Source organism: Mirounga leonina, unplaced genomic scaffold (genome assembly GCF_011800145.1).
Source record: "Mirounga leonina isolate KUSES-001 unplaced genomic scaffold, KU_Mleo_1.0 Mir_199, whole genome shotgun sequence".
Taxonomy (NCBI): domain Eukaryota; kingdom Metazoa; phylum Chordata; class Mammalia; order Carnivora; family Phocidae; genus Mirounga; species Mirounga leonina.
This window is the reverse complement of record NW_023270498.1, coordinates 12,980,482-13,008,193: the sequence shown is the minus strand read 5'-3', so window position 1 is coordinate 13,008,193 and position 27,712 is coordinate 12,980,482. Positions and strand designations below refer to the sequence as shown.

The following is a 27,712-nucleotide window of genomic DNA, read 5'->3' as shown; positions in this document are numbered from 1 at the left end:
ATTTGGAGGCCACAGCTACAGATTTCCCCCATTTTTTGTAGTTCTTTGGTTATTTCTGTCAGAATGGGGAGAGCTCACTATCTGTGCCCAGAAACCCATTGGACAGTTTTAAGTAGGGTTGTGATCTGTGCCTCTTTGTGTGTCAGAATTGTGGACTGGGAGCCGAGGTTGGGGTTACAGTGATGTTCTTCATGAGGCATGTCTTAGGTCTACACTGAGACTTAAAATGGAAAGGCTGTTTGGAGACAAGGGAATGTGTAATCTAGGAGATAATCCAGGTGTCAAATTGATAGGCCTTGATGATGTGGGGAATGAGGTAAAGGACTGGGAAGGATCTCCAAAGTTTCTAGCATGGGCAGATATTTTCGAGTCAATCAAAATTAGTGATGTCTCCCTTTTTCTGAGCTATATTATACATTGATATTTTTAACCACAATGATGCAGAACTTTTAGGATACCAACAGACAAGAGCTAGTCAAAAAGTTTTGTTTGTCATTTCTTTCTTTTTTTTTTTTTTTTTTTAAAGATTTTATTTATTTATTCATGAGAGACAGAGAGAGAGAGAGAGAGAGGCAGAGAGAGAAGCAGGCTCCCAAGGAGCAGGGAGCCCGATGTGGGACTCGATCCCAGGACCCCGGGATCATGACCCGAGCCGAAGGCAGACGCTTAACCATCTGAGCCACCCAGGCGCCCCTGTCATTTATTTCTTATCAAATGCAAATAATATTTAGAGATAGCTGAGGGTTTGGAACATTTGTGTTTTGAATGGCTCTGGATTTTGGAACGGCTGTTCCTCCATTAGTAAGTGGAGGTAGGTGACCACAACCCACAGCCCAGACCTTTTAGGAAAGAGCTGGTTATAATTATCTTTAGTAGGACAGAGATACTGGATCAAAAGTGAAATTTACTGACAATTTCCATCCATAGGAAAGCCCTGTTCTACTTTCTTTACTTGTTTTGGGAAACAAAACTGTTTAAAAATTTTTTTCATTTTTCTTTTCTTGGTGCAGATACATAGATAGCTTGCAAGAAAGCATGAAGGGAGGTGGGTGGGAGATGGGCGAAACAGGTAAAAAAGATTCAGAGGTACAAACTTCCAGTTATAAAATACATAACTCACAGGAATGAAAAGCACAGCATAGGGAACATTGTCAAAAATATTGTAATTACGTTGCGTGGTGACAGATGGTGACTACACTTGTCCTGGTGAGCATTGAGTAATGTACAGAATTGTTAAATCACTCTGTTGCACACCTGAAACTAATATAACATTGTATGTCAATTGTACTTAAATAAAAAAGGAAGCATGAAGGGACAAGCCGGCTAAACTTGTTTCAGAAGGGTGTTATAATTTATCTGTACCCTCTTTCTTTCTTTCTTTTTTTTTTTTAAGATTTATTTATTTATTTGACACAGAGAGATAGAGAGAGCAGGAACACAAGCAGGGGGAGTGGGAGAGAGAGAAGCAGGCTTCCCGCGGAGCAGAGAGCCCGATGTGGGGCTCAATCCCAGGACCCTGGGATCATGACCTGAGCTGAAGGCAGATGCTTAACGACTGAGCCACCCAGGTGCCCCTGTACCCTCTTTCTGCAAGGAGGAAGGAAGGATAACGGCACTGGGAGGCCACATGCAAGGATGTTGCTGGTGGAGTGTTCTCTTCTACTCTCTCCACTTGGATGCTGGTGTCTCTCTGTTCTCAACACTAGATCGCATGGCTGATTGTTCATAGAATCCATATCTGAATTTAGCTAGAGGTTTGCTGCGCTGAGGTTTTTAGTCTCTTGCTTTTATTGCCTGATACTATGATGAAGCTAGGGCCACAGATATCATGTGAAGTCCCTTCCCACCCCATCCCCAGGCAACTTCCCAACCCTGAATTCCTTCCAGAAATTCTCTTGTCTTCACTTCTGCTTACAATGCTTTTGCTTAGGTATCAAAGCATCCTGGTATCCTGTCCATCTACCAACCATTATGCAATTTCTCCTCTCTTTTGTACTGGAAATTTGTAGGAATTTGAATGGTTATAGAAACAGAAAAGTGAATGGGACTGATGGAGGACCCAAATTCTGGTTCTGGAGATCTTTCTTTTTTTTAAAAATTTTATTTATTTATTTATTTATTTATTTATTTATTTATTCATTCATTCATTCATTCATTCATTTATTTGATGGAGAGAGGGAGAGAGCACAAGCAGGGGGAACAGTAGAGGGAGAGGGAGAAGCAGGCTCCCCGTTGAGTAGGGAGCCCTATGCGGAGCCCGATGTAGGGCTCGATCCCAGGACCCTGGGATCATGACCTCAGCCAAAGGCAGACGCTTAACCATCTGAGCCACCCAGGTGCCCCTTTCTTTTTTTTTTTTAATGCAGTTTATAGATTCTAGAATTACTGACTGTGCCATGGTACTCTTGGAAAATCTTGTATTTGTGGACAGAGATGTTTGGCCACTTGTTATGTGATAATCCTTCTGGAAAAAGATGTCCTTGAAAACCTGTCACTAGCATCCCTCGAGTTGGTCATGCATGGTTAGGGAGTTTCATTCCAAGAGGACAGTTCACACAATTTAAAAGAAAGGGATGAAAGCAAGAGATGCTTATTTACTGTTCAGGGAACTATGCACATGTACTACTTTGTGGTAGTAATATTTCTATTACAGAATAGAGGAAGCCTGGCTCCCAGTGCTCCATGAGAAAAGAAGGTTTGTAATAGGATATCACTCATTAATTGTCATTGGATGATCAGTCATCACAAGTATAAATATCAGGTCACCTTGTCTCTTTGAGAGGCAGGGAGCAGGCCATGTGTGTGGAGACTTTCCATGGCTGAACCTCTCCACACTGGGCGTGCTGGTTGTGGGGGTGGTGACTGATGTTTGCATGTGTAAAGCAAACATCAAGCAGACACAAGAAAACAAAAGTAAAAAAAAGTCCTTATCTGCAAAGGACTGAAAGAAACCATTGCAGATAATAACTTAATGTAGAAATGAAAAGGAACCTTATTAAAAAAATCCCTTTGACCAAACTTTTTGCCTTAGAATTCTTAATCTTCTGTTCACTGCCTCATAAAAAGTATCAATTAATTAATTAGGACCTTGTAAAGATAAGGAAGTCTACCCTAATCTCTGGCTGGTTTTCATTAGCATAGGAACATGTGGGGAAAAAAAACCCTTTCTTTTTTTCCTATTTATTTGAAGGTGGTCTGTATGGTTCTGGTTCAGAATAGTATGCATATGATGTATCACTCAAGAATGTGCTTCTTAATCCTTTGCAATGATGCTTTTAGTGGAAATTCTTCATTAAACATTGTCGGTGATGTTATCTTCCCTTCAAAGTTTTTCTTTCTTTCTTCCTCCCCCTCTCTACCCTGCCCCCCCAGTTTTGATCTTTACTATATCTCTCCATAGGTATTTTGATGGGATGTTGAAAGAAAGCAAAGTGGCCTGGCTGTTGCCATGTTAACTCAGAAGTTAGAAGAACCCTGATATTTCATCTGGGTCTAATGATATTCCCAGAGTGTTCCAGATATTTATTTACATCTGGTGCAAAGATAGTATTAATTAAAAGCATAAAGCTGGCTTTGGAACTTGACTGTATCAGGAGGAAACTTGGCATTGGTTCACAACTTTGTGATAAGTCTGTTACCAAGTACTTTCAGGCTATCAGACCATCAGGCCAAGTGATAGTCCCTGAGTGATGATGGAGGAACGAACTGCTTAATCGAAGTTGCATGTGGAGATGACAAAATCTGAAAGTCTCTAATCACTTCATCAAGGACAGTTAACTGAGGGCTGCAACAGAGGATACTTTTTATGCAGTGATTTCTCATATAATTTGGGAAGTTTTCTATTCCTGGCACAGTTCCATAAATAAATAGAAATACCTATTTCCTACAAAATAATTTTAGCCTCACCTTGGTTTCTTATTCTAGCATGGTAAATTCTAAATTATTTATTTTTGGATTATCCACAGAAAAATGTTGAACCTAGGCCGACTCCTCCTGACACAAAATGTTTGGAATCATCTTCCTTTGCCCTTGTTTGGATTCTTGAAAGAAAATGTAATTCATCTTAATGTGAGTTTAGTTCAGACAATGAGGAAGTTCAGTTTATTGACATAAACCATAGTTTTATAGTGGGAATACAGTAACTGGGCAATTTTTTTTTTTTTTTTTTTGAGTCAGAGTCTTTACCATTGGTGGAGATACCATAGATGAGTATAGTTAGAGCTCCTCTTGACATTTGCCATGCACTTAGGAAAAAGAAAAGCAGCTTTCCTTTAATATTGGGAAGTATACTTTAAAACTATTGTTCATTAGACATCTAATTATAGAATAAACCAGATATTTACATTATCTATGTTTTTCTTTAGTTAAAATATCTGTTACTGCTTTTTGTCAGTCACAAAAGGGATAAATGTTTATTGTGGGAAATTCTGAAAATAGAGGACTACAAAAAAGGACATAATTATGAGTTACAATGCCACCACCCTGAGATAACTATGTATGATTTTGGTGCAATTCCATACTCATTTTTAAATTAAAAAAATTTTAATCCAACACTTATAGTTTCCAAAGAAATAGTCCTGCAAATTTATCATCTTAAACCAAAGGAAAGGACCTTGATTGGGACCTCTGGGAGGATTTAGTGTTTGTTCCTTTGAGCCGGGTAGATAAGTGGATTGATATGTGATTCATGCCTGAGATATTTAGGGAGACAGAGGATGTCTGGAGGGCTGCGGTTTGGGAGCCGCTGTGGTCTTGCCAATATTTCCTGTGGATCAGAGTGAGAAAGAGAAAAACACTGTGTGACTGCTTTAGATCCTGTCCAAGAGGGCAGAAGGAAGCTGGTGGTGTACTAATGATGTCTGTGGCTGAGGGGGGAACATACGTGATTAGCTGGGAAAGAGAGATTCTCCAGTGTAAAGAGACCCTGGAGGTGAGAGACTCCCACTGATGGAGTAGGGGAGGTCTTTGAAGAAGCCATTGAAGTGCTCTATGAAACCAGTAGGCTTTTAACCCCTGCCAAGCCTAGGTCACCATGATAGTACCAATTAAGTAAGACATTCCCCACTGACTGTACTTCTCATTTTCCTCCACCCCCACCCCTTCTAGCATATGCCCAACCATGGATGCATTAGAAACTATGCTTAGCAAAAGGGGAAGCTACATAGAGTTGGATTCTGTCATTACTGGACACCAGTGGTTTTTCTTAAATGCTACTGATTTTCTTGTAAGTAACATTTACATCGTAGATATTCAGTAGATACTTATCAAATCAACATTAATGGAAAAAAATGTTGTAACTGATTTACTAGAAATGAAATGACTATCCGGGTTCCTATTTTGGGTTTGAGCACTGTGGTGGGTGTTCTTTTCCTACCTGAAGTTTTGCTTCAAGGCACTGGTCTTAGCTGGTCCTGACCTCTTTATAGCCTCGGTCTTGTGTCTTCACAACTGATCCTCTCATTGAAGCTTCAGGGAGATATCTAGGAGCATTGTGAGGGAGAATAGTGTAATACAATGTTTTAAAGCTACTTAGCCTTTTCCTCAAGTATCTTATAGAGAAGCCTAACACAAATAAAGCTGAACTGCTTGGATCAAAGCAGAGCAAAAAGAGCAGGGGGCTTGTCCCCTATACAGTAGACTGGTTGAAATGTTGGCTCTGTCACTTACTGCTTATGTGGATTTGGATAAGTTATTTACCCTTTCCAAGTGCAATTTTCTCATCTGTAAACTTTAGGGTTATAAAAAAGGGTTATTATAAGGTTAGTATAGGGTTATTACAAGGAAGTGTTCAGGAAATGGTAGCTATTCTTTCTTCACTGTTGCTGCCTTCCCCTCCTCCTCTTCCTCTTTATCTTCCTCTTCTTCCTCAAGCACAAGGGCACGTTAAATGGTGTTCAGGTGTGTGTTAGAACTCATTACTTATAGTTTATTATCTCATGGACTTGAATATACAAATACTTTTGCTTGAACCTTCTTTCTGCCTCTATCTATCTACCTATCTATCTATCATCTATCTATCTATCTATCTATCTATCTATCTATCTATCTATCTAATAATCCATCATCTATCTACATTTTTTTATGAACCCAATAAGAGTAATAAAAGTGTCCCTTTCTACAACAGGGAAGAGCTTTCCCTTTCCTTTATTTATATCAGTGCTCACTCTTGAATTCATATTTTATTCAATCGGTTCCAATCCTTTATTGTTATTTATTTTGGTGCTCAGATTGCCCCAGATTTGGCCAGTGGGAATACCTTCAGGATGTCCCCTGTGTCCTTTTGATATGTCCTCACTATTCTTTGAGCACTTCCTAAATTTATGGCATGAGATGTTCTAGGTTTATCCTGTTTTATGTCCCCCTTCCTTCCCTGTCCTCATCCTGGAATCGACCCTTTCTCCAAGGAGCCCTGGTTCCATTGAGTGGAGAATGGTATTTAAAAAACAAGGTCTGAGCACTAGATGTGCTATTAACTGTAAACCTTTTAAAGCTTCCTTCAGTTTATTCTACAAATGATTATTTTCACCAGTGCCATTACATGTTATATACTATTTATCCTGATTTCTTGTTATTTCCCTGCTTTTGGATTTGTTGTATACACATATTTCCTTGTTTCGGCAACATTGCTTACCTAGAAGTCTGCACTTTTGGAAAGACTTTAATTGCTCCCAACTTTGGGCAGTTCAAGGATTACTGGATTTTATTTGACATCTTTCTTCTTTGGGTTACTGTTATCTTTTTGTTTCATTGACCTCTATTAAATAAAGATATAGACTGTACTTAATTGAGTATTTTTCTCTTGGCAATGAAAGAAGGCTAAAGGTGATTCTTGCTAATTTGTTACTCAGTTGAGTTACCCATTTATCTGGATTTGATTTGAGATGATGTTTAGTCTCTCAAAAGAGGTCAGTACTGAACATTTTTATGTTCTTTGCCTAGAATGTTCTTTCATAGTCTGACATAGTGCTGCTATTTGGGGTGTGGGAATCTAGCTATAGGGAATTGGTTTTATGTGAGAGTCTGGCTGAATTTTTATTTTCTTTTCTACTCGCAGAGTATGTTTTATATTTCTGACATTTAAAATTTGATTTTATACCTGAAAATGAAAAATACATAGCAGTAGTAATTCTATTATTGTTTAATGATTTTATGGGGCATTTATCAGAATGTTAGCTGCATTTGCTTATAGAAAATTGACTCTTGGGATATAGATATAACTGCTAATATAATTTCTTTAGACTAGATCCCATGAAAATATATTTGAATTCTTTTTTTTTTAAATTTTTTAAAGATTTTATTTATTTATCACAGAGAGAGAGTGCGCACAAGCAGGGGGAACGGCAGGCAGAGGGAGAAGCAGACTCCCCACTGAGCAGGGAGCCCGATGCGGGGCTTGATCCCAGGACCCTGGGATCATGACCTGAGCTGAAGGCAGGCACTTAACCGACTGAGCCACTCAGGCGTTCCTATATTTGAATTCTTGATTTGAGGACAAATTCTACAATTTATTTTCATTATATAAGTTTGGTTTATAATAGTGTTTTTCCTTCTGTACTTGAATAAGTCTTCTGAGATTTAGGATAATTTTGTGTGTGTGTGTGTGTGTGTATAGTTAAAGTCATTTTTAGCAGGATATATTGACATGATCATGAAACTCTTTGAATTGTAAATTCCAGTTTGATGATAGAAGTATTGAAAAGTATTAACTTTTCCATAAAAATCATTGTGTATATTATAGACAAGACAGTATCTTGATACCCAATTATCCCTAACTCCTGTCAGTCCTATAAAAACATTTATTTTGATAGTTTATGTGAAGAATATCATAGGCATGCATGAAATACTGTAAAATACAAAAATATGCACAGTCAGGTGACAGATGTTCATTAAGTGCTTAATGTGTGCTTACTGTTATGTTAACTAGTTGGGGAAAATGAAACCTATGCATAAGGAACAATTTTTAAACAAACACACTTTTATGTATTAACATCATCAAATTGTATATTGTAGAACAAAGTGGTAATTCTGTGGTAAAGACAGATATCATCAGTGCAAACTTTTTTTTATTTTGTTTTTTCTTAGTATGCTTTTGCTGCATGGCAGAATACTGCTTAACTTACAGATTTACTTACCCTTTCTGACTAGGAACTCATGCTTATTAGTATTATATTTTAGATGCTTTAGGTGCTGTACAATTAGTCAACCAGTTTTGCTGCCTCTCTCTGTGATAGAGTTGAAGGATCTAATTTCAAAGGTTATTGAGACAGCAAACCTAATGATTAATAATGTCACATTTTTGGGGCGCCTGGATTGCTCAGTCGTTAAGCGTCTGCCTTCGGCTCAGGTCATGATCCCAGGGTCCTGGGATCGAGCCCCGCATCGGGCTCCCTGCTTGGCGGGAAGCCTGATTCTCCCTCTCCCACTCCCCCTGCTTGTGTTCCCTCTCTTGCTGTGTCTCTCTCTGTCAAATAAATAAATAAAATCTTAAAAAAAAATATATCATATTTTTGGTCTTGGAACAATGTATGAACTGTTTATATTCATGGCAATGTTTTGGAAAAGTGATTACACAGTAATGAGTGTCCACAGTTTGATGATGACTTACAGAATCATGGTGAGTAGCTGTGTGACCTTGGGTGAGGCACTTAGTCTCTCCTAATTTCATTTTTCTCAATAGTAATTCAAGTACCTCATGTACTTTTTGTGGCACTGTGATGACGTGACACAAAGCTCCAGCACGGTTCCCAGCACATATCATGTGCTCTGTACATGTCAGCTATTATTCTTGAAATAATTGTCTAAAATAGAAAGTGGCTAAGAAGATTCTTCAATAGAATAAAACCCCCCTGTTCAGATGATGGAGAACCTGATCGGAAAACTGAAATCTTGAGTGTTCGTTCTAGTTTTGCTAATGATTGGCTTTGTGACTTTGGATAAGTCACTTGACCTCTGTGGGCCTCAGTTTTCACATCTGTAAAGCCAAAATTTTTACCCCAGACCCATTCAGCTTTAATATTCCTTGGTGTACTTTTAGATGTACAAAGTGAAATTTTCATATCATTAAAAATTTATTTTTTTGACATTTAATGTAGTTACATGAAAGTAGAGAGAGTAGTATAATGGTTCTTTTTTTTTTTTTTTAGTATAATGGTTCTTGAGGTACATGTACGATCACCTCATGGCCAGTCTTATTTTGTCTATAATCCCACATATTCTCCTTCCCCTGATTATTTAAAAGCAAATCTCAGATTTTATATAATTTCATTTCTAAATATTGCAGGATATATCCAAAAGAAAAGGGCTCTTTTTAAAGCACAACACCCAATACATGTAAATAAAAAAATGAGTATAATTCCTTAATATCATTAAATATGCAATTGGTGTTTAAATTGCCCCGATTCTCTCCCTCTTTCTCTTTATAGTTTGTTATTTTGAATTGGGATCCAAATGAAGTCTAGTCATTGCAACTGATTGATAGGTTTCTTTTTTTTTTTTTTTTAAGATTTTATTTATTTGAGAGAGGGCACATGAGCGGGGGGCAGGAGGGATAGGGAGAGGGAGAAAGCAGACTCTCAGCTGAGCAGGGTGCCTGATGTGGGCTGAGGACCCTGAGATCATGACCTGAGCCGAAGGCAGATGCTTAACTGACTGAGCCACCCAGGCACCCTGCAACTGATTGATGTTTCTTAAATCTTTAATTTATATAGTTCCTCCTCAATCTCTTTTTTCTTGTAACTTATTTACCTAAAAGACCAGTTTATTTGTCTTGTTGAATTGTTTGAATTTTGTTGATTACATTCCCAAATGTTTAATTTTGTCGTTGTTGTTCTTTAAAAATTGACATCTGTAGGCTTGCTCAGATTTTGGTTTGATTTTTTTTTGTTAATATTTCATAGGAGGTGATGTGTAGCTCCACTAGGAGGCACATAAAGGCTGGCTATTGCTCTCTTTGTGATGTTAGAAATCATTGATGATGATTGCCTAGATCTATTAATTCATTAGCAATTACAAAATGATAATATCCTAATTCTGTCATTGCTTCCTCATACGTTGGTTGGAAAATTTCTATAAAAGGATATCCTCTCATTAGCTACTTGATTAGCTTTGATTAGTAAAGGCAAGATACATGTAAATTCTTTCCCTTTATTTAATACCAGTTGTCATAATAATGAATTTATTCCCTCTTATTCTCCAAGGATGACTGATGATTTAAAAAAATATCATTATGAATTTTCAGAATTTAACATATTTGATGCAGCTATTACTTTTATTCATACTCAAAATGATTTCATCTTTGGCCATTGCGGGCCTTTTTAGGTATGGATTCTGCCTTTTTTTTTGACATGACCAGTATTCTTTGATAGCTTCCTTGATTTCTGGTGTAACAAGATATTCTAGGTGAATTTTGTATGTTCCCTGCCCCATCCTGGAATCAACCATTTCTCCATGGAATGCCATTTAGTAGGAAATGGCATTTAGAGACCACAGTCTGGATAGAGGAATGCTCATTGCCACTGGGTTAGTCTTTGGTTCTAGGCCTTTCCAGTGGACAGATAAGAAAATAAATATTTTTTTAAAAATAAAATCCATCAGTAGTTCATAATGTATCATTTTAGATTCAGAAACATTTTATACATGAGAAAATGAGCAAAGAAAGAAACAAAGTCCAGATTCAGTGGACCTTGAAGATGTGGGGGTTAGAGGTGTTGACCCCCCATGCAGTTGAAAATCTGCATATAACTTGGCCCCTAAAACTTAACTACTACTAGCCTACTATTGACTGGAAGCCTTACCAATAACATAAACAATCAATTAGCACATATTTTGTATGTCCATATTTTTTATATACCGTATTCTTAAATAAAGTAAGCTAGAGAAAAGAAAGTTTTATTAAGAAAATCATAAGGAAGAGAAAATATATTTATGGTACTATGCTGTATTTATTGGAAAAAATCTGCATGTAAGTGGACCCGCATGGTTCAAACTTGTCTTGCTCGAAGTCAACTGTATTTATATGTATTGTGAAGGATTACTTTATTTATTGTAAAATATTTTATTGCCTTCTGATCTTCTTTCAGGTAAATAATCCATCGTTGGAGTTTCTGTAGTTGCTGGAATAGTAGTATTACCTATCTAGTGAATAGCATGATATTAGCTTTAAACATACTCCTGTTTTGTTTTTGAATTCATTAACAGGATAGATAGTAGTCCTCTTTGAAACCTCCTTTATTGTCCATAATAGCACATTATCGACTAAGTCTGTATCTTGAAGGGGATTATCTTTACTAGACAGATGGGGGAGGTGGGGACCACAGGTAAAATGGCACGTACAGAGGCCCAGAGGAATGAAAGAGCCTTGCATATTTGGAGAGCAGCTATACTAAGTATGAGTTGTTTTGGAGGAGTGACAGGAGGTAAGATGTATGGGGTAGTTAGGGGCCAGGTCACAAAAGACTCAGTCTGTCATACCAAGGAATTTTTATCCTGTAGGGCAACTTAATAAGAATTTAATAAGGGAAATGACTTGATCAGAATTACATATTTGAAAGGTCTTTGTAGCAATGTGAACAATAAACTGAGGCGGGGACCAGTAAGTAAGCTATTGCTTAGATGGATTTGAGAGTTGGTTAGAAGATCAAAGAAGGAATTCGTGACCAATTGGATATGGGCAGGAACTGAAAGAAAAGAGTCCAGGATGATTCTTAGGTTTCTGGATTGTGCAGATGTGTGAGTGAAGTTTCATTCAGTGAAGTGCATATGGGAGAAGGAGCAGTCTGGAGGTGGCCTGTTGGGGGGACTGAGGTGAGATGATACTTTCTGTTTAGGGCATCTTTAAGCTTGTGGTATCTTGGGCTTTTTTGGTGGAGATGTCTGTACACACACAAACATCTTTATGTATAAGGATTCAGACTTGGGTTAAAATCTTAGCTCTGCTACTTCCTATCCGTGTGGCCTTGGACAGGTCACTTAACTTTTCTAAGCTTCAGATTTTATAGCTGTAAAAAGGGGATAATGGTACCTAACTCGTAAGGTTTTTATGTGAATTAAGTGACCTAGTGGACAAACATCTACCAGTGTCTAATACATAATAACTTGATAAATAGTCATTATTATTCTAGATAGAGTGTTGCCAGTATCTTGTTTGGAGCTGTGGTAAGGATGAAATTCATTAGAGAACACTGAAAATAAGAGAGGAGGCCAAAGATGTATATGGACTCTTGGGGAATGTCAGCGGTTGAACCTGGGAAATTTAATTGCCTGGACCTTCCCATATTGTTCTTGCCCCCAAGCCCCAAAGAGGTTATTGCAGGTATTACCAGAGGAAGTACAGTTTAATCTTTGTTTTATAGCCAGTAGAAGATGTGTTATTTCTATTTACCTAACTTATTTATTTATATTCATTCATTTGTTTAATACACATTTGCTGAGATAATGGTAGACATTATTGTAGGTGCTGAAGATATCACAGAGAACATACACCTCCGTCACAGGTAACATTCTAGAGAAGAGACATATATTGATCTGAAAAGTTAAATATCAGATAGTGATAAGTGCTTTAGGGAGAATGAAAATATGATAAAATGCTAAGGAGTTCCTAGAAACCTATGTTAGATTGGGTGGTTAGGGAAGGCCTCTTTGAGGAGGATGTGTTATAGGATCACATAATCAGTAGTAGCCAGCCATGTGAAGATGGGAAGAAAGAACATTCTAGGTAGTGCAAAGTCTCCAGGATGGAAAGAAGGTGTGGGTGTATTCAGAGAACAGCAAGAAGACCAGCGGGACTCAAGGTAGAGGGCAGTGGGAAAATTGATGTGATTAGTCCCGAGAGCAGACAATGACTAAGACACAAGGATAAAGAGTTTGGATTTACTCTAGGTGACTTAGAGAGCCCGTAGAAAGCGCCAGGCAGGAAAGTAGTATGCTCTGATTTAGATTTTAGGGAGATCACTATGATCACAAGAGGCAAGCATGAGGGAGGGAGACCAGAAGCAGGAGGCTAATGATAGAGGCTAGATGAGAGATGCTTTATTTTGTTCCCTCTTCTCTTTTTATGATCAGGTCAAAGCCTCATGCTGGAGCGCTCGGTTGCTCGGAAGCCTCACAGCTGTCCTTGAACTGATCCCTCTCGGGAGTGTTATGCTGCTCATGGAGGTGCTGTGGGCCTGCAGTGATTGCTTGCCGAGGGCCCTTGATCTGCCTCTTCACCAGGGGTGCACGAATGGGATTCGAAACATGTTCAGTTATTTTCTTCTGTGGGGAGAGTTCATAGCTTCTCTCCAGTTTGTCCAAGGGCGGTTTGGCCCTCAGAAGGTTAACCTTTGACAGCGTGTTGAGCACCGTGGGAGGTGTCATAGGAGTTACACAAAGCAAAAGCACCAGTGGGACCTCCTGCTTTCTAAGCACTTGGAAGTTAAGGAGAAAAAGAAAACACAGTTGGACATAATAAGAAAGATGAATGAAGCCAGGAGCGGGAAGGCCAGATCATCTAGTATTCAGGGCAGATATTAAAAGAAGAAATCTTTTTAAGGTTTGTTTTCCTCACAGTTTTGCTTCTGTCTGGAAATGCAAACTTTATAGTCAATGTTCATAAAAGCCACAAGATGGCGAGGTTGCTCCTTAAAATAAATGTGAGCAAGGGGGTGGGAGGGGAGAGACAGAGAGATTGACAAATAGAGAGAAGAAAGAAAGCGAGGGAAAGAATGAATGAATGTGAAGTGTTCCTCTCTGATTTTCCATAACCTCCTTAATTTTCCTCACCACATTACTTGAACATACAATAGAACTGACATGCTTAGATTTTTTTCTCTTTAATTTGGATTTTGATCATGGTTATTTTGGAATTATAAAGCTAGAATAAAACTAAAAAGAACTATATGGATATGCTTACCATTTTTTTCAGCTCTTTATTAAATTATTAATAAATCACGCTTCACATTGCCAACAGAGTAAGCTTTACAAAATACCATTTGATAATATTAGTTCCCTGCTTTAAAACTTTCTATTTATTGTCAGAAATATTTGTTGATAGTCCTGATAGTCAGTATTCAAATAGTTAAGGTTAAGTGTAAGATGAAAAGGTGGAGTAATTTTTGACTCATATTATTGCAGGATGGTCAAGTATAATGGTCAAGAAAGAAAGAATTCTTGGGAGGCTGAATGGTGCAACTTAATAAGTTTATTTAAGTAGCACGGGGACAGGACCCATGGGCAGAAAGAGCTGTACTGTTTGCTGTATGAAGCTGGTGGTTATATGTTTAGTGCTCAAGGGGGAGGGGACGTGCAGGGAGTATTAGATCATAAACGTCTTCTTCGAATTTCTACTTGTAAAATAGTTTTGCAAGATTTCTCTGGTGCTTATCATTCAGTTTGATGCGAACTATCAGTGAGATGTACAAGCAGTCATGAGACCCTTTAAGAATGTGGCAACCAGCACATATTTGATCTTTATAGAAACTATGCGGGCTATAGGTCAGCCTTCCAGGCTAAAGATGAACATTTTTCTACTTCTATCCCTCATCAGTATTATAAGAAAAAAAACATATTCTATTATTGTCAGCTTCTTTTCTAAAATGAACAAATATAAGTTTCCAAGTACAAAAACTTTCAATTTTTATGTGTTACTAACAACATAATTGCAATGCTTAGAGTATTTATTCTCATCATTTCAACATACTTCAAGGCAGTTTTCTTCTTGTTATTCTCAATATTTTGTGGAAAAGGTAAGCTACTATATTATTAGTGTATTGATTAATGCATATTTATTAATGAAGTATATTTAGCTCTCAATGTAAAATGCACTTTGCTTATGCTGTCTTATCAAATAAAATTGTCATAAGAAATCTATGCGATAAGCGTGAATATTGCCATTTTATGGATGAGGACATAGATGGAGGTTCAGGGAGATCAAGTAAATTGTTGAAGATTTAGTAGTTTGCAGAGCAATAATTTGAATCCAGGTTTTTTTCAGTCCTGAAACTCATCCTTATTCACTATGCCATACTGCCTCCATGAGAATAACTATATTTCTCTTTATTTTTAAAAATTTAATTAATTATTTTTGAGAGAGCTAGAGAGCATGCACACACTCAAGGTGGGGGAAGGGGCAGAGGGAGAGAGAGAATCTCAAGCAGGCTCCATTTCCAGCACAGAGCCAGACGCCTGGCTCAATCTAACGACCGTGAGATCATGACCTGAGCGAAATCAAGAGTCAGATCCTTAATGGACTGAGCCACCTGGGTGCCCCTATTTCTCTTTAAAAGAAATACTTGGAAGTTGTAATTTAAAGTAATTAGGTATTTATGCCTCCTCTTTGTTGTAAACTGAACAAAAGAATTTGTATCACAAGGCCACTATTATGGTGCACTTTTATTGAGCAAGTTGTTTGTTTTTCTGAGCATATTTTCCCCCAGGCCTTTATTTAGAAGACTCCCTTTAGAGTTGTGCTGATGGTGAGGGCCCTTGATTTGTCCCATTTGAAGGATTTGGGCTCTGGCCAGATTCCTGAGCACCTGATTTTCCTCACTGAGAGCGGACTGAAACTTAATTCCTTCTCTTGACTTCCTGTTGAGATAACAGGTGGTTCACGGAACCCAGCGTTCCTGTCTTCTGGTGGAGCTTTTCTCTGCTGCAGGGGGCCTGTTTAGTGCTGGAGATACCAGTGGTTTAAAAACTATTGTGTGGAATACTGGAAGCCTGGTCTAGGGTGCCCTTTATAGTTGTATATTATGGAATATAAATTCACTCCAGATGCTTGGTATTCATTTTGGTATTTTTGCATGGAGAATGTTGCTTTTATACTTTGTTTCCCATTGTGTTCCCTTCATATCCCATTTTTGCTTATCTAAAGTTTTAAAAAGTAGCAGTTCAGAATTTACAGATTTTGTTTTTGAAATTGGAATACAAACATGGCAGAGTCTAGGATTTTGTGTGACTGGTTTTCACCTGAATGAAGACTTTTTTTATGGTTTTACTTTGTTCTTCATATGGTAGTATTTTTAAAATTTTTTATTAACATAGGTATTATTTGATTCAGGGGCACAGGTCTGTGATTCATCAGTCTTACACAATTCACAGCTTTCAGCATAGTACATACCCTCCCCAATGTCCATCACCCAGCCACCCCATCCCTCCCACCCTCCTCCCCTGCAGCAGCCCTCAGTTTGTTTCCTGAGATTAAGAGTCTCTTATGGTTTGTCTCCCTCTCTGGTTTCATCTTGTTTCATTTTTTCCTCTCTTCCCCCATGATCCTTCGGCCTTGTTTCTCAAATTCCACATATCCGTGAGATCATATGATACTTGTCTTTCTCTGATTGACTTATTTCGCTTAGCATAATACCCTCTAGATCCATCCACATTGTTGCAAATGGCAACATTTCATTTTGTTGATGGCTGCATAATATTCCATTGTGTGTGTGTGTGTGTGTGTATACATATATATATATATATACCACATCTTCTTTATCCACTCATCTGTTGATGGACATCTAGGCTCTTTCCATAGGTTGGCTACTATGGACATTGCTGCTATAAACATTGGGGTGCACGTGCCTGTTTTGGATCACTACATTTGTATCTTTGGGGTAAATACCCAGTAGTGCAATTGCTGGGTCATAGGGTAGCTCTATTTTCAACATATTGAGGAATCACCATGCTGTTTTCCAGTGTGGCTGCACAAGCTTGCATTGCCACCAACAGTGTAGGAGGGTTCCCCTTTCTCTGCATCCCTGCCAACATCTGTCGTTTCCTGACTTGTTAATTTTAGCCATTCTGACTAGTGTGAGGTGGTATCTCATTGAGGTTTTCATTTGGATCTCCCTGATGCCGAACGATGTTGAGCACTTTTCCATGTGTCTGTTGGCCATTTGGATGTCTTCTTTGGAAAAATGTCTGTGCATGTCTTCAACCCCCTTCTTGATTGGATCATTCGTTCTTTGGGTGTTGAGTTTGATAAGTTCTTTATAGATTTTAGATACTAGCCGTTTATCTGATATGTCATTTGCAAATATCTTCTCCCATTCTGTTGGTTGTCTTTTGGTTTTGTAGACTGTTTCTTTTGCTGTACAAAAGCTTTTTATCTTGATGAAGTCCCAATAGTTCATTTTTGTCCTTGCTTCCCTTGCTTTTGGTGATGTTACTAGGAAGAAGTTGCTGTGGCTGAGGTCGAAGAGGTTGCTGCCTGTGTTCTCCTTTAAAATTTTGATGGACTCCTGTCTCACATTGAGGTCTTTCAACCATTTGGAGTCTATTTTTGTGTGTGGTGTAAGGAAATGGTCCAGTTTCATTCTTCTGCATGTGGCTGTCCAATTTTCCCAACACCATTTGTTGAAGAGACTGTCTTTGTTCCATTGGACATTCTTTCCTGCTTTGTCAAAGATGAGTTGACCATAGAGTTGCGAGTCCGTTTCTGGGCTCTCTCTTCTGTTCCATTGATCTATGTGTCTGTTTTTGTGCCAGTACCATACTGTCTTGATGATGACAGCTTTGTAATAGAGCTGGAAGTCCGGAATTGTGATGCCGCCAGCTTTGCTTTTCTTTTTCAACATTCCTCTGGCTATGCGGGGTCTTTTCTGGTTCCATACAAAGTTTAGGATGATTTGTTCCATTTCTTTGAAAAAAGTGGATGGTATTTTGATGGGGATTGCATTGAATGTGTAGATTGCTCTAGGTAGCATTGACATCTTCACAATATTTGTTCTTCCAATCCATGAGCATGGAACGTTTTTCCATTTCTTTGTGTCTTCCTCAATTTCTTTGTTGAGTATTTTGTAGTTTTCTGAGTACAGATCCTTTGCCTGTTTGGTTAGATTTATTCCTAGGTATCTTATGGTTTTGGGTGCAATTGTAAATGGGATCGACTCCTTAATGTCTCTTTCTTCTGTCTTGGTGTATAGGAATGCCAGTGATTACTGTGCATTGATTTTATATCCTGCCACTTTACTGAATTCCTGTGTGAGTTTTAGCAGTTTTGGGGTGGAGTCTTTAGGGTTTTCCGCATAAAGTATCATATCATCTGCAGAGTGTGAGGGTGACTTCTTTACTGATTCGGATATCTTTTATTTCTTTTTGTTGTTAGATTGCCATGGCTAGGAATTCTAATACTATGTTGAATAGCTTTGGGATAGTGGACATCCCTGCCGTGTTCCTGACCTTAGGGTGAAAGCTCTCAGTTTTCCCCATTGAGTATGATATTTGCTGTGGGTTTTTCATAGATGGCTTTTATGATATGGAGGTATGTACCCCCTATCCCTATGCTCTGAAGAGTTTTGATGAAGAAAGGATGGTGTACTTTGTCAAATGCTTTTTCTGCATCTATTGAGAGGATCATATGGTTCTTGTTCTTTCTTTTGTGAATGTATTGTATCACGTTGATTGATTTGCAGATGTTGAACCAACCTTGCAGCCCAGGGATAAATCCTACTTAGTCGTGGTGAATAATCCTTTTAATGTACTGTTGGATCCTATTGGCTAGTATTTTGGTGAGAATTTTTGCATCCATGTTCATCAAGGATATTGGTCTGTAATTCTCCTTTTTGATGGGGTCCTTGTCTTGTTTTGGGATCAAGGTAATGGTGGCCTCATAAGATGAGTTTGGAAGTTTTCCTTCCATTTCTGTGTTTTGGAACAGTTTCAGAAGAATAGATATTAATTCTTCTTTAAATGTTTGGTAGAATTCCCCTGGGAAGCCATCTGGCCCTGGGCTTTGTTTTTTGGGAGATTTTTGATTACTGCTTCAATTTCCTTGCTGGTTATGGGTTTGCTCAGATTTTCTGATCCTTCCTGGTTCACTTTTGGTAGGTTATACGTCTCTAAGAATGCATCCATTTCTTCCAGATTGTATAAATGTTGCTCATAATATGTTCTTGTAATTGTTTGCATTTCTTTGGTGTTGGTTGTGATCTCACCTGTTTCATTCATGATTTTATTTATTTGGGTCCTTTCTCTTTTCTTTTTGATAAGTCTGGCCAGGGGTTTATCAATCCTGTTAATTCTTTCAAAGAACCAGCTCCTAGTTTCGTTGATCTGTTCTACTGTTCTTTTGGTTACTATTTCATTGATTTCTGCTCTGATCTTTATTATTTCTCTTCTCCTGCTGGGTTTAGGCTTTATTTGCTGTTCTTTCTCCAGCTCCTTTAGGTGTAGGGTTAGGTTGTGAGACCTTTCTTGTTTCTTGAGAAAGGCTTGTGTTGCTATATACTTTCCACTTAGGACCGCCTTTGCTACATCTCAAAGATTTTGAATAGTTGCGTTTTCATTTTCATTTGTTTCCATGAATTTTTAAAAATTTTTCTTTAATTTCCCACTTGACCCATTCATTCTTTAGTAGGATGCTCTTTAGCCTCCATGTACTTGAGTCCTTTCCGACTTTCCTCTTGTGATTGAGTTCTAGTTTCAAAGCATTGTGGTCTGAAAATATGCAGGGAATGATTCCAATCTTTTGGTACCAGTTGAGACCTGATTTATGATGTAGGATGTGATCTGTTTTGGAAGGTGTTCCCTGGGCACTATAGAAGAATGTGTATTCTGGTGCTTTGGGATGGAATGTTCTGAATATATCTGTGAAGTCCGTTTGGTCCAGTTTGTCATTTAAAGTCTTTATTTCCTTGTTTATCTTTTACTTAGATGATCTGTCCATTTTAGTGACGGGGGTGTTAAAGTCCCCCACTATTATTGTATTGTTGTGAATGTGTTTGTTTGCTTTTGTTATTAATTGGCTTGTACAATTGGCTGCTCCCATGGTAGGGGATAGGTATTTACAGTTGTTAGATCTTCTTGTTGGATAGACCCTTTAAGTAGGATATAGCGTCCTTCCTCATCTCTTATTATAGTCTTTGGTTTAAAATCTAATTTGTCTGATATAAGGATTGCCACCCCAGCTTTCTTTTGGTGTCCATTAGCATGGTAAATGGTTTTCCACCCCCTCACTTTCAATCTGGTGGTGTCTTTGGGTCTAAAATGAGTCTCTTGCAGACACCATATTGATGGGTCTTCTTTTTTTATCCAAGCTGATAGCCTGTGTCTTTTTTTAAATTTAAGTTGTGTTTAATTTCCTTCAACAACATTTTCACTTTTTATTTTATTTTTTTATTTTTATTTTTTTAAATTTTATTATGTTATGTTAGTCACCATACAATACATCATTAGTTTTTGATGTGGTGATCCACGATCCATTGTTTTCGTATAACACCCAGTGCTCCATGCAATATGTGCCCTCCTTAATACCCATCACCAGGCTAACCAATCCCCCCTCCCCCCTGCACTCTAAAACCATGTTTGTTCCTCAGAGTTCATAGTCTCTCATGGTTCATTTCTCCCTCCAATTCCCCCCCCGCTCCATTTTACCCTTCCTTCTCTAGTGTCCTCCATGCTATTCCTTATGTTCCAGAAATAAGTGAAACCATATGATAATTGACTTTCTCTGCTTGATTTATTTCACTTAGCATAATCTCCTCCAGTCCCATCCATGTTGATGTAAAAGTTGGGTAGTCATTCTTTCTGATGGCTGAGTAATATTCCATTGTATATATGGACCACATCTTTTTTATCCATTCATCTGTTAAAGGGCATCTTGGCTCTTTCCACATTTTGGCTATTGAGGACATTGCTGCTATGAACATTGGGGTGCATATGGCCCTTTTTTTCACTACATCTGTGTCTTTGGGGTAAATACCAGTAGTGCAGTTGCTGGGTCATAGGGTAGCTCTATTTCTCAACTCTTTAGGAACCTCCACACTGTTTTCCAAAGTGGTTGTACCAATTTGCATTTCCACCAGCAGTGTAAGAGGTTTCCCCTTTCTCCACAACCTCTCCAACATTTGTTTTCTTTCCCTGTCCATTTTTGCCATTCTAACTGGTGTAAGGTGTATCTCAATGTGGTTTTGATTTGAATTTCCCTGATGGCTAATGATGATGAACATTTTTTCATGTGTCTGTTAGCCATTTGTATGTCTTCTTCAGAGAAGTGTCTTTTCATATCTTCTGCTCAGTTTTTGACTTGATTATTTGTTTTTGGGGTGTTGAGTTTGATAAGTTCTTTATAGATCTTGGATACCAGCCTTTTATCTGTAGTGTCATTTGCAAATATCTTCTCCCATTCTGTGGGTTGCCTCTTTGTTTTGTTGACTGTTTCCTTTGCTGTGCAGAAGCTTTTTATCCTGATGAAGTCCCAAAAGTTCATTTTTGCTTTTGTTTCACTAGCTTTTGGAGATGTATCTTGAAAGAAGTTGCTCTGGGGGAAGTCAAAGAGGTTACTGCCTATGTTCTCCTCTTGGATTTTGATGGACTCCTGTCTCACATTGAGGTCTTTCATCCACTTTGAGTTTATCTTTGTCAATGGTGTTAGAGAATGGTCGAGTTTTATTCTTCTGCATGTGGCTGTCCAATTTTCCCAGCACCATTATTGAAGAGACTCTCTTTTTTCCATTGCATGTTTTTTCCTGCTTTGTCAAAGATTATTTGACCACAGAGTTGAGGGTCCATCTCTCGGTTCTCTATTCTGTTCCATTGGTCTATATGTCTGTTTTTGTGCCAGTACCATGCTGTCTTGGTGATCACAGCTTTGTAATATAGCTTGAAATCGGGCAACGTGTTGCGCCCAGCTTTGTTTTTCTTTTTCAACATGTTCTTGGCTATTCGGGGTCTTTTCTGTTTCCATACAAATTGTAGGATTGTTTGTTCCAGCACTTTGAAAAATGTCATTGGAATTTTGATTGGGATGGCATTGAAGGTATAGATTGCTCTGGGTAGCATAGACATTTTAACAATGTTTATTCTTCCGATCCATGAGCATGGAATATTTTGCTTCTTTTTGTGTCTTCTTCAATTTCTTTCATGAGTGTTTTGTAGTTCCTATAGTATAGATCCTTTACCTCTTTGGTTAGGTTTATTCCAAGGTATCTTATGGTTTTTGGTGCTATTGTAAATGGAATCATTTCTCTAATTTCTCTTTCTCCAGTTGCGTTGTTAGTGTATAAGAAAGCAACTGATTTTTGTGCACTGATTTTGTATCCTGCCACATTACTGAATTGCTGGATGAATTCTAGTAATTTGGGGATGGACTCTTTTGGGTTTTCTATATAAAGTATCATGTCATCTGAGAAAAGAGACAGTTTGACTTCTTCTTTGCCAATTTGAATACCTTTTATTTCTTTTTGTTGTCTGATTGCTGTTGCTAGGACTTCTAGTACTATGTTGAACAATAGTGGTGAGAGTGGCCATCCTTGACGTGTTCCTGATCTTAAGGGAAAGGCTCTCAGCTTTTCCCCATTGAGGGTGATATTTGCTGTGGGTTTTTTTGTAGATGGATTTTATGAACTTGAGGAACGTTCTCTCTATCCATATACTCTGAAGAGTTTTAATCAGGAAAGGATGTTGTATTTTGTCAAATGCTTTTTCTGCATCAATTGAGAGGACCATATGGTTCCTCTCCCTCCTCTTATTAATGTGTTCTATCAAATTGATTGATTTGCGAATGTTGAACCACCCTTGCATCCCGGGGATAAATCCCAGTTGGTCGTGGTGGATGATCCTTTTAATGTATTGTTGGATCCTATTAGCGAGGATTTTGTTGAGGATTTTGAAATCCATATTCATCAGGGATATCAGTCTGAAATTCTCTTTTTTGATGGGGTCTTTGTCTGGTTTGGGGATTAAGGTAATGCTGGCCTCATAGAATGAGTTTGGAAGTTTTCCTTCTGTTTCTATTTTTTGAAACAGCTTCAGTAGAATAGGTATTATTTCTTCTTTGAATGTTTGGTAGAATTCCCCAGGGAATCCATCAGGCCCTGGACTCTTGTTTTTTGGGAGGTTTTTGATCACTGCTTAAATCTCGTTGCTGGTTGTTGGCTTATTCAAGTTGTCAATTTCTTCCTGTTTCAGTCTTGGCAGCTTATAGGTTTCCAGGAAGGCCTCCATTTCATCCAGCTTGCTTAGTTTATTGGCATATAGTTGTTGATAATAATTTTTAATAATTGTTTCTCTTTCCTTGGTGTTAGTTGTGATCTCTCCCCTTTCATTCATAATTTTATTAATTTGGGTCCTTTCTCTTTTCTTTTGGAAAAGTGTGGCCAGTGGTTTATCGATCTTATTAATTCTTTCAAAGAACCAAGTTCCAGTTTCGTTGATCTGATTTACTGTATTTCTGGTTTCTAATTCATTGATTTCTGCTCTAATTTTAATTATTTCTCTTCTAATGCATGGCTTAGGCATCATTTGTTGCTTTTTCTCTAGTTCTTTAAGTTGGAGAGTTAGTTGGTGAATTCGGGATTTTTCTATTTTTTTGAGTGAGGCTTGGATGGCTATGTATTTCCCCCTTAGGACTGCATTTGCAGTATCCCATAGGTTTTGGACCGATGTGTTTTTGTTCTCGTTGGTTTCCATGAATTGTTTAAGTTCTTCTTTGATTTTCTGGTTGACCCAAACATTCTTGAGCAGAGTGGTCTTTAGCTTCCAAGTGTTTGAATTTCTGCCAAATTTTTTCTTGTGATTGAGTTCCAGTTTTAGAGCATTGTGGTCTGAGAATATGCAGGGAATAATCTCAATGTTTTGGTATCGGTTGAGACCTGATTTGTGACCCAGTATGTGGTCTATTCTGGAGAAAGTTCTATGTGCGCTCGAGAAGAGTGTGTATTCTGTTGTTTTAGGGTGGAATGTTCTGTAAATGTCTATGAGGTCCATCTGTTCCAGTGTGTCATTCAAAGCTCTTGTTTCCTTGTTGATTTTCTGCTTAGATGATCTGTCCATTGCTGAGAGTGGAGTATTGAGGTCTCCTACAATTAACGTATTGTTATCAATATGACTCTTTATTTTGGTTAACAGTTGGCTTATGTAGATGGCTGCTCCCATGTTGGGGGCATAGATATTTACAATTGTTAGATCTTCTTGTTGGATAGACCCTTTAAGAATGATATAGTGTCCTTCTGTGTCTCTTATTACAGACTTTAGTTTAAAATCTAATTTATCTGATATAAAAATTGCTACCCCAGCTTTCTTTTGAGGTCTGGTGGCATGGAAGATGGATCTCCATCCCTTCACTTTCAGTCTGGATGTATCTTTAGGTTCAAAATAAGTGTCTTGTAGGCAGCATATGGATGGGTCCTGTCTTTTTATCCAGTCTGCAAGCCTGTGCCATTTTATGGGAGCATTTAGGCCATTCACGTTGAGAGTGATTATTGAAAGATATGAATTAATTGTCATCATGTTGCCTGTGAACACGTTGTTTTTATAGATTGTCCCTGTAAATTTCTGTTTATATCACTCTTGGGGTCTTTCTCCTTTTATGGAACCCCCCTTAATATTTCTTGCAGGGCCGGCTTAGTGGTCACATATTCTTTCAGCTTCTGCCTGTCGTGGAAGCGCTGCATCTCTCCATCCATTCTAAATGACAGCCTTGCTGGATAAAGTATTCTTGGCTGCATGTTCTTCTCATTTAGTACCCTGACTATGTGTTGCCAGGCCTTTCTGGCTTGCCAGGTCTCTGTGGTTAGGTCTGACGTTATTCTGATGTTCCTCCCTCTGTACGTAAGGAATCTCTTCACCCTAACTGTCCTTAAGATGGTTTCCTTGGTTCTAAGATTTGCAAGTTTTACTATTACATGCTGGGGTGTTGGCCTGTTTTCCTTGATCTTGGGAGGGGTCCTCTCTGCCTCTAGGACTCGAATGTTTGTTTCATTCCCCAGATTAGGGAAGTTCTCAGCTACAATTTGCTCAAATACATCTTCTAGTCCTCTCTCTCTCTCCACTCCCTCCGGGATTCCAATTATTCTGACATTGGAATTCTTCATGGTGTCACTTATTTCTCTGATTCTATTTTAATGGATTATTAGTTGTTTTTCCCTGGCCTCCTCTTTTCCCTTTTTATCTATTATATTGTCTTCCAGGTCGCTTATTCATTTTTCTGCCTCAGTTACCGTAGGTGTTAGATTATGTAGATTGGATTGGATCTCGTTGATAGTATTTTTAAGTTCTGCCAATTCAGCTTTCATTTCTTCCTTTAGGGACTCTATGTTGCCATTAATTGATTTCTCCATTCTAGCCATTGTCTTCACAATTGCTAGCCCGAATTCCATCTCTCACCTCTTGGTTATATCTGCATCCATTTGTAAATCTGCAGCATAAGTCATAATCTCTGAGTTTTTTCTATTTTGGGGGCTCCTCCTCCTAGTCATTCTGTTGATAGGTGTTTGAGGGAATGTATAGTGTCCAAATTGTTGACCAGAACCGAAGCAAGGTGCATCTGTTTTCTTGCGACCTTAGGGTTGCTGGCCTCTTGTTTTCCCAGCCTGTCTTCTGGGGGAGGGGTCTGCTGCAGTGTTACTCAAGCAACCCTGTTTGGGTGGAGTTGCCCTGCCCCCTGTGGCAAGGGTGGGCTCAGTGGGAATCAATTTTTGGGGCTTTTGTTCTCTGGCGGCTTTCCCTAGGAGCTTTCCACGTCTTTTCCAAGAGTCAGAGCAGAAGAGACCGTTTCCAACCCTCTGCCTCAGAGCAGAGAGATCAGTCTCCTCTTCAGTGAGCTCTCCAGGCCACACCATCCCCGTTTCTGTCCATGCTGCTATAAACTGCAGCAGCCTGGGTTGTGCACCCCTCCGCAGTGCTCCCAGTCCAGCCTCCAAGTCGGAGCATGTCTCTGCCCTTTGTGCTTCTAAAACCGCCAGCCGCTCCCAGTTCGCACGTGTGGCCCCACCACTCAGGGTTTCCACTCCGGGGGCTGCCCTAAAGTCCTTTCCCTACTGCTACTGGTCTGCGAGTTGGTGCCCCGTCCCCAGCGCGCTAGGCTGTCGCTCACCGGTGGTGTAGGATCCCCACGGCCAGACACCCTTCCGCTGCTGTTTATCCTCCGATATCTGCCCGTGGAATCACGGTTCCCTGCTTCGCACCTTGAAACCAACTCCCTGCGATTGGCTGTTTGTAGAGATCCAGATCTTCTTACATCTCAGGTGGGTTTCGTGGGTGCTCAGAGTGGTCTGGTAGATATCCAGCTCAATTCCGGGGACCAGTTGAAATAGGGTCCCCTACTCCTCCACCATCTTTCCTGTCGCAGCTGCTCACTTTGCCCTAGGAAACACCCGGATGCTCTGACGCTGCACTGAGAACGTGTGCCCCTCCTTGCGCAGGTGAGCCTGGGACAGTCCTCGATGCAGTTAGCCGCCACGTTTGGCGCCTCAACTTCCAGCTTGTGTCTTTTGATTGGGGCATTTAGTCCATTTACATTCAGGGTAACTATTGAAAGATAGGAATTTATTGCCATTGTATTGCCTGTAAGGTGACTGTTACTGTATATTGTCTGTGTTCCTTTCTGCTCTATGTTACTTTTAGGCTCTCTCTTTGCTTAGAGGACCCCTTTCAATATTTCTTGCAGGGCTGGTTTCCTGTTTGCAAATTCCTTTAGTTTTTGTTTTTTCTGGAAGCTTTTTCTCTCTCCTTCTATTTTCAGTGACAGCCTAGCTGGATATAGTATTCTTGGCTGCATATTTTTCTCATTTAGTGCTCTGAATATATCCTGCCAGTCCTTTCTGGCCTGCCAGGTCTCTGGGGAGAGGTCTGTTGCCAATCTAATGTTTCTGCCATTGTAGGTTACAGATCTCTTCTCCTGAGCTGCTTTCAGGATTTTCTCTTTGTCTCTGAGACTCATAAGTTTTACTATTACATGTCGGAGTGTTGACCTACTTTTATTGATTTTGAGAGGGGTTCTCTGTGCCTCCTGGATTTTGATGCCTGTTTCCTTCCCCAAATTAGGGAAGTTCTCTGCTATAATTTGCTCCTATATACGTTTGCCCCTTTCTCTCCTTCTTCTGGGATCCCAATTATTCTAATGTTGTTTCATCTTATGGTATCGCTTATCTCTCGAATTCTGCCCTTGTGATCCAGTAGTTGTTTATCTCTCTTTTTCTCAGCTTCTTTATTTTCCATCATTTGGACTTCTATATCACTAATTCCCTCTTCTGCCCATTTATCCTAGGAGTTAGAGCCTCCATTTTTGATTGTACCTCATTAATAGCCTTTTTGATTTCAACTTGGTTAGATTTTAGTTCTTTTATTTCTCCAGAAAGGGTTTCTCTAATATCTTCCATGCTTTTTTCAAGCCCAGCTAGTATCTTTTAAATCATCATTTTGAACTCTAGGTCTGACATCGTACTAATGTCCGTATTGAGTAGGTCCCTGGCAGTCAGTACTTCGTCTTGTTATGTTTGTTGAGGTGATTTTTTCCATAATCTCATTATGTCCAGAGGAGAATAGATGAATGAGAGAACAAAATGCTAACAGGGTAACAACATCCGCAGAAAATATACAGTAAACAAATCAGAAAAGACCTGAAACTCGGGGAAAAGAAAGGGAAAGAAAGATAAAAGAAAAAGATAAAAAGAAACAAAAACAAAACAAAAAAAAAACCAGAATATAAAAAGATATGATCCGGCTGGTTCATAGATCAGTGCCACACACAAGATTTTGGGCATATTTTGTTTGTTGGAAGAAAGTGCCTCCCAAAATTTTAAAGAAAGAAAAACTTATAGGGGCGCCTGGGTGGCTCAGTTGGTTAAGCAACTGCCTTCAGCTCAGGTCATGATCCTGGAGTCCCGGGATCGAGTCCCGCATCGGGCTCCCTGCTCGGCGAGGAGCCTGCTTCTCCCTCTGACCCTCCCCCCCTCATGTACTCTCTCTCATTCTCGCTCTCTCAAATAAATAAATAAATCTTTAAAAAAAAAAAAAGAAAAACTTA

At 38.9% G+C, this 27,712-nt stretch overlaps 1 protein-coding gene across 1 annotated transcript in view; it reads left to right on the top strand.

The window, feature by feature from the left end:
• Positions 1–27,712, top strand: part of SUGCT (succinyl-CoA:glutarate-CoA transferase) — a 780,750-nt gene that overhangs the window by 72,505 nt on the left and 680,533 nt on the right. Inside the window, exon 7 of the mRNA XM_035026545.1 lies at positions 1,011–1,069. Within this exon, the coding sequence (XP_034882436.1) occupies positions 1,011–1,069 (59 nt within the window). The remainder of the gene's footprint in view (positions 1–1,010; positions 1,070–27,712) is intronic.